A 12,543-nucleotide genomic window follows, 5' to 3' on the forward strand; every position below is an offset into this window, starting at 1 on the left:
AATGATGGAGCTAATGTCGACATCTCTGGTGATCTATAACAGTGAAGGAGTTAATCTTTGCTTTCATGGGAGTCTAGGGCAGCGAAGAGTTTAATGTCTGCCTCCCCAGTGGTTTAATGCAGTGAAGGTGTTAGGCCCCTTTCACACAAGCAAGTTTTCCACGCGGGTGCAATGCGTGACGTGAACGCATAACACCCGCACTGAATCCTGACCCATTCATTTCAATGGGGCTGTGTACATGAGCGTTGTTTTTCACGCATCAGTTCTGCATCAGCACATTCTATATTCTGCATTTTTCACGCAGCCCTGGACCCATAGAAGTGAATAGGGCTGCGTGAAAAACGCACTACATCCGCAAGCAAGTGCGGGTGCGATGCGTTTTTCACTGATGGTTGCTAAGAGATGTTGTTTGTAAACCTTCAGTTTTTTATCACGCGTGTGAAAAACGCATCAAAACGCGCCCGCTCAGAAAAAAAAAAATGAACAACTGAACGCAATCGCAGACAAAACTGACTGAACTTGCTGGCAAAATAGTGCGAGTTTCACTGAACGCATCCAGACCTAATCCGTCACGCTCGTATGAAAGAAGCCTTAGGCCCCTTTCACACGGGCGAGTTTTCCGTGCGGGTGCGATCCGTGCGGCGAACGTATGGCACCCGCACTAAATCCTGACCCATTCATTTCTATGGGGCTGTGCACATGAGCGATGTTTTTAACGCATCACTTGTGCGTTCAGTTGAAATCGCAGCATGCTCTATATTTTCCGATTTTGACGTGACGCAGGCCCCATAGAAGTGAATGGGGTGTGTGAAAATCGGATGGCATCCGCAAGCAAGTACGGATGTCGTGCGATTTGCACGCATGGTTGCTAGGAGACCATCGGGATGGAGACCCGATCATTATTATTTTCCCTTATAACATGGTTATAAGGGAAAATAATAGCATTCTGAATACAGAATGCATAGTAAACCAGCGCTAGAGGGGTTAAAAAAAAATAAAAAATAATTTAACTCACCTTAGTCCACTTGCTCGCGAAGCTGGCATCTCCTTGTGTCTCCGCTGCTGATGAACAGGACCTGGGGTGAGCTGCTCCATTAAATAGAGCTTAAGGACCTTCGATGACGTCACTCCGGTCATCACATGGTCTTTTACCATGGTGAATCACCATGGTAAAAGATCATGTGACGTACCATGTGATGACCGGAGTGACGTCATCGAAGGTCCTTAACCTGTATTTAATGGAGCAGCTCACCCCAGGTCCTGTTCATCAGCAGCGGAGACACAAGGAGATGCCAGCTTCGCGAGCAAGTGGACTAAGGTGAGTTAAATTTTTTTTAATTTTTTTAACCCCTCTAGCGCTGGTTTACTATGCATTCTGTATTCAGAATGCTATTATTTTCCCTTATAACCATGTTATAAGGGAAAATAATACAATCTTCAGAACATCAATCCCAAGCCCGAACTTCTATGAAGAAGTTCGGGTTTGGGTACCAAACATGCGCGATTTTTCTCACGCGAGTGCAACGCATGACAATGTTTTGCACTTGCGCAGAAAAAATCGCGCATTTTCCCGCAACGCACCCGGCTCTTATCCGGGCAAAAAAACTCACGCCCGTGTGAAAGAGGCCTTATTGTCTGCATCCCTGGTGGTCTACAGCTGTGAAGTGGTTAATATCTGCATTCCTATTAGTTTTGAGCAGTAAAACGGGTTAATGGCTGCATCCCTAGTGGCCTAGAGCAGTGAAGGTATTAATGCCTACATCCCTGGTGGCCTAGAGCAGTGAAGGTATTAATGCCTACATCCTTGGTGGTCTAGAGCAGTAAAGGTGTTAATGCCTACATCCCTGGTGGTTTAGGATAGTGAAGTGTTAATGCCTACATCCCTGGTGGTTTAGGATAGTGAAGTGTTAATGCCTACATCCCTGGTGGTTTAGGATAGTGAAGTGTTAATGCCTACATCCCTGGTGGTTTAGGATAGTGAAGTGTTAATGCCTACATCCCTGGTGGTTTAGGATAGTGAAGTGTTAATGCCTACATCCCTGGTGGCCTAGAGCAGTGAAGGTATTAATGCCTACATCCCTGGTGGTTTAGGAAAGTGAAGTGTTAATGCCTACATCTTATCAGCACTCTGCCCGATCATAAAGGGGCTTCTCATTCAAATGAACACACAGACTGGGTGCAGCTTCAGCCATAAGGTCTCTGCCTGGTCAGAGAACCCATCACTATTCAGAACCAGTTCGGTATTTTGAGGGGTTGTCTAGTGACTGCAAGACTACTTCTTGGTATAGAGGATAACATTATATTAAGAGCTCTTTTATAGTGACAACCTCTTTTATACTTAGTGGGAACTACCCTTTAACCCTTGAGATAATAGTGACCACACCAAGTGCTTCACTTGAGTAAGAAAAAAAAATAAGATTTCTCTCCTCCACTGGAAATAAAAATTGAACAACATCCCATATAAACTGCAGAATATAATTACTCTCTCTGTAGACAAAGCAGCAGCGAAAACAATCCCCCCCCCCCGGTCCTCCATCCGGTGAGGGAGCGGCATTTATTGAAGGCCGTGATTGCGAGAGAGTCATGCTTAGCACGGCACAGGGTTCGCTGGCAGTCATTTCATCAAAACGATTCCAATAAAACTGCATTAACTACATGCACTAAAAGTCAGATTCACCTCACAAGCTGTTTGATTGAAAATAAAAAAAAAATATTAAAAAAAATCTCCATCCCCGTCTCAGCCCACCTGCGTGGCCGCAAATATCACAAGAGAAAGTAAGTGGAAGAGCGAGTCAGACCCGGCTACGTGACGTCTGCTATTTGCGCTGCTCAGTCGGTTGCCGTCTAAAATAAATTAAATTACTGGCAAAACAGAAACCAGATGGAAAAAATAAGTTCCCTTCAAACTCTTCCCACATAAAGCTTAACTTTTTATGATTTAAATCACAATATTATATAAAAAAGTAGTCTTAAGGAACATGATTTCCGATGGTGGGTTATAACCACAAATACAGTGCTCATAGACTACCAATCAGCTCCCATGGCGTTACTGAAGCATCTGTAGTACTATGCGGTGTCACATCCTCTATAACCTTCATTCCTACAGCCTGGCGCATCTTGGTAGTGCTGACATTTAGGCTGAGTTCACACGGGCGAGATTTCCGCGCGGGTGCAATGCGGGAGGTGAACGCATTGCACCCGCACTGAATCCTGACCCATTCACTTCTATGGGTCTGTGCACATGAGCAGTGATTTTCACGCATCACTTATGCGTTGCGTGAAAATCGCAGCATGTTCTATATTGTGCGTTTATCACGCAACGCAGGCCCCATAGAAGTGAATGGGGCTGAGTGAAAATCGCAAGCATCCGCAATCAAGTGCGGATGCGGCCCGATTTTCACGCATGGTTGCTAAGGTGACAGTCTACTCACTTTATTATTTTCCCTTATAACATGGTTATAAGGGAAAATAATAGCATTCTTTAATACAGAATGCTTAGTAGGTGGTCAATTGAGGGTTAAAAAATAAAAAATAATTAACTCGCCTTCTCCTCTTGATCGTGTAGCTGCCGGTATCTTCTTACTTCTTTAATCATGAGCTGCCAGGTAAAGGACCTGTGGTGACGTCACATGACATGGTCCAATCACATGGTCCATCACCGTGGTGATGGACCATGTGATTGGACCATGTAATCTAACGTCACCACAGGTCCTTTAGCCGGCAGCTCATGATTATTTTTTATTTTTAACCCTCAATTGACCACCTACTAAGCATTCTGTATTAAAGAATGCTATTATTTTCCCTTATAACCATGTTATAAGGGAAAATAATAACATCTACACAACACCGAACCCAAACCTGAACTTCAGTGAAGAAGTTCGGGTCTGGGTACCACAGTCAGTTTTTTATCACGCGCGTGGAAAACGCATTGCACCCGCGCGATAAAAACTGAACAACGGAATGCAATCGCAGTCAAAACTGACTGCAATTGGGTACCTACTCGCGCGTGTTTGCCGCAGTACACCCGGGACGCATACCGAACAAATCCGTCAGGCCCGTGTGAACTCAGCCTTAAAGTCATGAACCAGGAGGATTAGGATGAACAGCTGACGTAAGGTAATTTGTTTCAACTTAGAAATAAAAATCATTTTTTGCTTTCATGTGCTGCTGCTCCTGGGGGCAAGAATCGGTCTCCTTCCACCTCTGGCAGCTGACAATATACTGCCATGTTACTGCAAAGGATCTGCTGCTTCCTGACAGGGCAGAAAGCTATTTCTATTGCTTCTCCTGCATTGAATGGAGAATCACTGTGCAGAGACCTTGCTGTCGGGAGAGGGACTGAGCATGTGTGTCCACCAGCACATTAGGAAGAAATGCACACTGCTATATATTTTGACCACTAGGTGGCGGCATACTATGTAGGTAAAAGTCAGAACTGTTCACTGGATTAGGCTTTTTTAACAACCTGTAAATGGCAAATGTGCTTCAATTTAAGGATGTATACAATGAATATGAGATTTAATGGCGGGACAAACCTTTTAAAGAGGACCTTTCACCTCTCCTGACATGCCTGTTTTAATAGCTTCATGCATTCCCATTGTAATAACAATTCTGGAACATTGATTTTTATGTCTGTATGTTGTGCCATTCCTTTATTATTTCTACTAGAAGTTATGAATGAATTGCTAGCAGTCTGCAGTAAGGGTACAGGGGGGTGGTAACCAGTTTGGGGAGGGGGGGGGGTGTACCTGCACAGTCTGACAATGGCAGCACTGATTGGATAGACTGAGTCTCTGCAGGTACACCCCCCCCCCCCCCCCCCCACAACTGGTTACCTCCCCTCTATACCCTTACTGCAGACTGCTAGCAATTTATTCATAACTTCTAGTAGAAATAATAAAGGAATGACACAACATAGAGCCATAAGAATCGATGCTCCAGAATTGTCATTACATGGGGAATGTATGAAGCTATTAAAACAGGCCTGTCAGGAGCAGGGAGAGGTCCTCTTTAACGTAGCATACCACGTTGCAAATACCATTCCCCGTTGCACGTGTACTTGTTGTTACGACTGTTGAGGGAAGTGTTAGATTTAAATATATATGTATATATGCCCTTACATATATGCATATATATTGTCCCTTTTGCATTTACAACGACTGTAAGAACAGACTTCCAACGTTTGGAAGATAGCTATGCAGGTGGTGTCAATAGGGATAAGCAGCTGACAGACATGCAATGCCGCTTATCACCACAGATTGCACGGGTTAAAATCCTACTTGCTTACCTATGTGATCTGTGGTACAGTCCCAGCACACATTAGATTTGTTTGCATAAGCAGCTTTATAATCAGAAAACACGCTAATGAGGATTGTGCTGTAATTGCCAGAAGATAACAGGGATACTTTGGACAGATGACTTAGCCTTTCACAGCCATAAAAGCTTTGGGCAGGAATGTGAAGGCTGCAGTTTAGCCGTCTTTGCTCCCCGAGTGTGTAAATTTATGATAAGAAGACGGGACCTTCGAACCCCATGATAGAAGATTGCAGAGCTAACAAGTCAATGGTGTCAGCCTGCTTTACGGAGGTTATCTTACCAGAGTGAGCAGAACTGACGGGCTCTTTGCACTCAAGACTTTGGCGATCTGATGGAAGAAAAGAAAATGTTAATCGATGCATACATCTGTCACCCAGCATTGCTTCAACCCCGATAATACAGCAAACTTCCTACAACACGATTAAGTCAGTGGAATGGATCAGAGCCTAAAATACCACATCTTAAAGGGGATTTCTAATCTGAGAAACTGATGGAAAATAATGATCTGATAAGTGACAAAGACTGGTGGGGTCAGATCACTGGTACCTCCAATGATCATGGGACTGAGACCGCCTGGTCCTCTTATCATCAGGGAGGTCTATGTAACCACTGGATAGGTAACTCCGGGAGATGCGCTGCCGATAAGCAGTTTTAAATGTTAACTTAAAAGGGGTTCGTCTCACTTCAGCAAATGGCATTTATCATGTAGAGAAAGTTTACACAAGGCACTTACTAATGTATTGTGATTGTCCATATTGCCTCCTTTAATTCATTTTTCCACCACATTATACAATGCTCGTATCCAGGGGTTACGACCACCCTGCAATCCATTAGTGGTGGTCGTGCTTGCACACTATAGGAAACAGCACAGGTCTATGCACGGTCACAGCCACCAGAGGGGCCAGCGCTTTTTCTTATAGTGTGCAAGCACGACCACCACTGATGGATTGCAGGGTGGTCATAACCATGGAAACGAGCAGTGTATAATGTGATGGAAAAATAAATCCAAATCAGCAAAGGAGGCAACATGAACAATCACAATACATTAGCAAGTGGCTTGTGTTAACCTTGTCTACATGATAAATGCCATTTCCTGAAGTGAGACAACCCCTTTAAAAGGAACCGATCAGATGACTGATCATCCGCTCATAGATGGTCCAGCCAATGCAAGCTCCCCATTAACCTTTTGCAAAAAGGATCTGGTCTCCGGTACCACCCGGCCGCACGCCCCTAGCAAAGGGGGTTTTGAATACAGCCCACAGTGCCACTTGCTTCAAGCAGAGCCGATCGGGGCGCGCTGACCAGCTTACAGCTTCTGCCCCTCGTTTTAGCAACCAGTCAGGATCTCCGCAACCAGGGTCAAAACTTCTGACGTCCCAGGTTAAGTATTGATAGGCTTTGTTACGGAAATTTGCTTCTGCTGTAGATTTTATGCGAGAGGGGAAATCTCTCTCCCCCACCACAGTCTATAAAGACTAGTGGTACACAGGGAGCGCAGACCATTAGATGGAGACATAACTGTGCCGCGGCCGCTGTATACATCTCCCTTCATTCACAGACTTGTTACTGATGCAGGAATTATTGATCGACGCTGCTGCAATAATGAAGCATTTTGCTTCTCAGCAGTCACTTGTCAAGCGCATGTAACGCGCGACAAATGATATATGCTGCCTGCACAGAAAGGAGGTGAATCAAGTCCCCCTTCTGTCAAGTGGTTAAAACTGGATTCAAATGGAGGGGAAAGCTGGGAGAGAATACATATGGCCACCATATCGGATTCCGAAGGGGATCTAGCTCATAGTCCAGAATCCTTACTGGTCTGGTATACTTCCGTAATTCACGGCAAATGCACCAGACTAGTAGGGTTGGACCATATGGGATTGCTCAATTTTCCCCAAACATCTAGTGTCATGAAATAATAATAGAAAGGCATCACAAAAGGTACTCACGTCACATGTATACTGGACTTCATCCACGGCATATTTCTGTTTAAAGTGCTCTGGGGGGTGAATCCTAGGAAATGAAGACAGGAAAATTAAGGCTTCATAAGCGCAGAACAGGAGATGAAATAATCGGCGAGTCAGAAAGCATCTGCAGTTCTTGGTAAAAGGCAGCATGTGCCATAAGGAGAGCAGGCGGGACTGCACAAAAAGGTCATAAGAACGGATCCTGTTCACATTATGCATTTTAATGGTACGCTGCATCCTTTTTAAACTGCACCACGATGTATTCCTTGCAGTTCTGAGGCATCTATGAACCACCGATGTCTGTCCCCCATTGTGCAAATCGAGTATAAAAAAACTTATCATAAAAAGGACCTGTCACCACACCGCGGACACGTCCGTTTCAATAAATATTTTTATCGCCCATGCAATAACGATTCTGGAACAGTTTTCCATATAAATCTACGCTGTTCCATTCCTCAGTTATTGCTACTAGAAGTTTATTAAACAATATGTGGAATTGTGGATTGAAGCACTGACAGGATAGTGTAAAGCCTCATTCACACGTCAGTGTTCGGTCAGTGATTTCCATCAGTGATTGTGAGCCAAAACCAGGAGTGGAGCCTCCACAGACATAAGGTATAAGGGTAGGCTCTGCACCTGCGCTGGGTTTAGGTTCACAATCACTGTCCGAACACTGAGTGTGTGAATAAGACATGCGCAGCGAGACACCCCTATTGCTAACACTTGTACATTTATTCATAAAATTCAAGTATGAAAAACAGAGGAAAGGAACAACAAAAGTCATAAAATAGATGCAAGTGGTAAGGGGAATGCAAGTAGTTACCAAATCAGACATGTAAGAAAAGTGACAGCTCCTCTTTAAAGGGGTTGTCCAACCCCTGTAATGCCCCCTAAAATGCCCGTTGACTGCATACAGGTAATACCCCGCTTCCCGCCGCTCGGATCAAAACATCCGACGAGTGGGGGGTCTGCAGCCAATAGCAGGCCGCAACAGGAACGAACCTTCCTAGCATCGAAGGGGATGTTAGGGGGGCTCGTCCCCGTCATGTCCTGCTTTTGGCTGCCTCCCCCATCAATCCGCACAACAGGGAGATGCAGCGGCGTCCGTGCAGGTATCGGGAGCAATGCGGGTGCTGGGGATCCTGGGCATTTTGGGGAGCATTATAGGGGTTAGATAGCACGGGCCAATCCCATCTTTCATGAGGGCCGAAAAAAATATAGTTCCAGGCAGCATAATGTGCTGTGTAAATGAGAGATGTGCTGCAGACAATATGCAATCTGTATGGGGGATGAATGATCACGCTAACAATCGTTTCTCCCTGCCATGCTTGGCAATAACCCATGTGAAATGCCCTTTAAATGAGAGATGGCCCCAGTAGCGGTATGTCTGCAAATGAATTCCGGTGTCTGCAAATGAACTCCGGTTTGTTTACTGCACTATTTTAACGTAATTGTACAAGCTTCCACCAGCTGCGTCACGACATTATGTGCTACACAAAGCAGAGGCTCGGAGACTGGTTCTTAATTGTGTGATTGGGAAGAGAGAACATTTCCCTTCTCCTCTATAGCAGAAGGTGCAGGAAATTGCAAAGAACAAGCAATTCGCTCACACTGGGTGAACGAGCAGGAAGAACAAACGAGGAAAATTCTGATCCTACAGGATTTCTTAACTGATGTTTCAAGATCTGCATGAATGCAGCCAGTATTATAGACTGGGACCAGGACCGAAGTGCTCAGATCACTGTATGTATTATGGTAATGAACCTTGCGGGACTTGAGGAATGATCTTGAGGCTTATACTCTTGTCAAATCTAAAAGTGCATTTGATCATTTGCAGGCTAAGGGTCCATTCACACGTCCGCAAAACGGGTCCGCATCTGTTCCGCAATTTTGCATTTTCAATGGGGCCGGAATGTGCTGTCCGCATTTGCAGATCCGCACTTCCGGATCCACAAAAAAATAGAAAATGTCCTATTCTTGTCCGCAATTGCGGAAAAGAAAAGGCATTTTCTATGAGAGTGCCGGTGATGTGCAGTCCGCAAAATGCAGAACGCATATTGCCGGTGTCAGTGTTTTGCGAATCCGCAAAACACATACAGACGTGTGAATGGACCCTAAAGCTTGGAATGGATCAGGTCTGTGATAACTGGGACAGCGCAGCTGAGCGCCTGCCGTGTGCTGCACTTATATGCACTGTATTGTAGGAAATGCAGCTTTGCAGAGGTATAGTTTAGGCCAGCAATTCCCAACCAGGGTGCTGTCAGATTCCAGCAGGGGTGCCACAACATTTTGGACCCGGAATCCATTTAGGGGGCCTTCCCACATGTACACTCGTTGACGGAGATATTAACGCATCAAGGAGGAGTTGCTGGAATGGAATGAAACTTTCTCTGTGTGAATGTAAAGAGGATAAATGTAAGTGATTCCAATATTAAGGCTAAAGGAGAATTTTATTGGGGAGAGCAGTACAATTGAAAGGAGGCTCTAGGAAGGGCATGGGAGTGCTGTAATCTGGAGGAGACATTTCTGGGAAACCCCTCCCGTGTGTGGGCAAGCATTATCCTGCTGAAAAATGCCAGTGGTCAGCCCTGCCACGAGAGGAGCACACGTGGCGGCAGGAGGTCCTGCACACATTGCTGAGCCGTCAGTGTCCTTGTATCACTATTAGGGGTGACCAACTGTCATATACAATGGCTCCCAGATCATCATCAGCAGTTGTCAGCCTGCCATGAGAGGAGCACACGTGGCGGCAGGAGGTCCTGCACATATTGCTGAGCCGTCAGTGTCCTTGTATCCCTATTAGGGGCGGGTGACCCACTGTTGTATGCAATGGCTCCCAGTTCATCACCACCAGTTGTCAGCTCTGCCATGAGAGGAGCAGACACGGCGGCAGGGGGTCCTGCACATATTGCTGAGCCGTCAGTGTCCTTGTATCACTATTAGGGGCGGGTGACCCACTGTTGTATGCAATGGCTCCACAGATCATCACACCAGCAGTTGTCAGACCTGCCATGAGAGGAGCAGACACGGCGGCAGGGGGTCCTGCACACTTTGCTGAGCCGTCAGTGTCCTTGTATCACTATTAGGGGTGACCCACTGTCATATGCAATGGCTCCGCAGATCATCACCAGCAGTTGGGGCAGTGTGTCACTCCACAGTAAAGCGCTCACCATAAAGCCTCCATACTCTAACCTGACCATCGCCAGATCTCAGAACCTGGATTAAATCGGTGAAGAAGATATGGTTAACGTCCAAGTTCCTCATTCGGGACACCACTGCAAACAAGGGTGACGGTGGCTGTCTGTCAGTGGCAGGACACGTAATAAGTAGCATGACATCAAATTTCCACCTGCTAAGTGCCAGGAAATGGTCCAGGCAGAGACACAGGTGTATAATGAAGGTGCCACCTGGGTCTGGATAATGTCAACAAAACTGTGGGAGCTGTGCGTGCTTGTCGGTGGATGAAACGATCCTCGCTACTGATGTTGCTGAGCCTGATGTGTATGTGCCCTCACATAACCACTACTCCCAACATGCCCATACAGCGTGGTTAGAGCAGGCGGGAAAATTTGTCAAAGCGACCATCCAACTTCTCTCAGTGCAATGATGTGCCCCTTCTAAAAGTCTACCAACTGGGCAAAATGTCTTAAAGTGCATCGTAGAGGTATGTCTAGCTGTCAACTATCTCTCACCAAGAGGTACACTACCCAAAAGTAGCCACTGAGAGCCTTTCTATTGTACATTGAGGTAAGCACTTTTACACCCTCTTGTGGCAAGACCCAGTGTCTTAACAGACCATATCTGTAATCACTTACTAATCTGGCTGAGATATAACTGCCAAGCTTTGCAGCAATCTGATAATTCTATCTGGGTGCGGTGTTTTTTTTTGTTTTTTTATGTCAACCAGTGTATTTCCTATCACAAAACTTGCATAGTCCAGATGCTGTATGCATTGACACATTATACAATATCATGGCACTGGAAGAAATCAAGACGTTCATCCAAGACCAGGCACATGGCAGGGAAGGAGAAATGACGGGATTCAGGTAACAAGACTGTGCAGAAGGCCTTCTCGTCCTCTGTGAACCTCATAGGAGTGTCGGCAGCGGACAAAGAGGTAGAACTGACCAGAATTGCTTGGATTTTCACTGGAAGAGACCTGACTGAGCTGACGCCCCACGACCCGTTACTGGAGGCTAACCCTGCATGATACCAATTGTCTGCTGAGAGATCGGTAGTGTGGACAGGAAGGGGTAAATGGCTAGACAATTGATGGAAGGCAGGGCGAGCAATACCATATTGTGGCACATTATATCACCCCAACAGAGCCAAATGCCACAGTCCATCACAAAATACTGCCACCAGCAGCTCAAAATACATCCCCAAAAACTTCCACTGGCCGGCCATGAGGAGGGCTCAAGCGGCCCCATGGGCATCGGGCCACCGAGAAATTTCCCTGTAAGGTCTATGGCCAATACGCCCCTGCTATCTGGATTTCAAATGGCGTCCAAACTTATACTCTATTCACATCTAAAGCTTGGCTATATACATCTTGCACTGATTTTTTTTGTTACATATTAGATATAATCTAACAATAATTATACAAGATAATGATAAGGCTACTTTCTTCTTTTCCTTCCAGAAGTGCAAATCATATTGAACACAGTGCAAAGCCCCAGATCCTCCACCCGGGAGCAGCGAGAACTGTCTAGACCACTACAGAAAAACGATGATTCCCGTCTAAGCTTTCTTGGGTATTTTCAGATCTTGCACGCAATATGAATTGTTGTCTTGTGGATTGGGGATAAAGGAGACGTTATCAAGCGAGATGTCGCTGCATTTTTGTTCCTGACATTTAGACTTCCTGGAAGGAAAGAGGTAAAAGTGTAAATATTGTCTGAGAGCCGTACATAATGATGACCCAGGGGAGCAGCCGCGTTTCTAGTGTTCAATCTGCTGGATAACACAAAAATAAATAAATAAAAAGACGGCAGTGTGGTTTTGGGGCAAGGTGACTGAGCAGCCAATTCTAGCCAAGTCAATTAGCACCAATCAAGTGCTGCATTCCCAGAAAGCTCAGAGTTTTCTCAAGTCAACAGATGGACTGTTCTGCGTCTCTCCCCTCTGGTTTAGATTTCATGGCAACAAAAAGAGGAAATAGCAGGAAAAGAGCACAAGTTGTGGCTGAATAATATACACCGGACGCTAGGAGACTACGCATAGAATTGCATAGGATCCATTTTTTATTTACAAAAAAATC

The 12,543-nt window shown here is 45.5% G+C and overlaps 1 protein-coding gene across 2 annotated transcripts in view; it reads right to left on the reverse strand.

The window, feature by feature from the left end:
• Positions 1 to 12,543, reverse strand: part of PEPD (peptidase D) — a 206,995-nt gene that overhangs the window by 171,607 nt on the left and 22,845 nt on the right. For both annotated transcript variants that reach the window (XM_044270724.1, XM_044270723.1), the window contains exons 4-5: positions 7,266 to 7,329; positions 5,597 to 5,644 (exon numbers count right to left, since the gene is read on the reverse strand). In XM_044270724.1, the coding sequence (XP_044126659.1) occupies positions 5,597 to 5,644; positions 7,266 to 7,329 (112 nt within the window). The remainder of the gene's footprint in view (positions 1 to 5,596; positions 5,645 to 7,265; positions 7,330 to 12,543) is intronic.

Source organism: Bufo gargarizans, chromosome 10 (genome assembly GCF_014858855.1).
Source record: "Bufo gargarizans isolate SCDJY-AF-19 chromosome 10, ASM1485885v1, whole genome shotgun sequence".
In the NCBI taxonomy this organism is placed as follows: domain Eukaryota; kingdom Metazoa; phylum Chordata; class Amphibia; order Anura; family Bufonidae; genus Bufo; species Bufo gargarizans.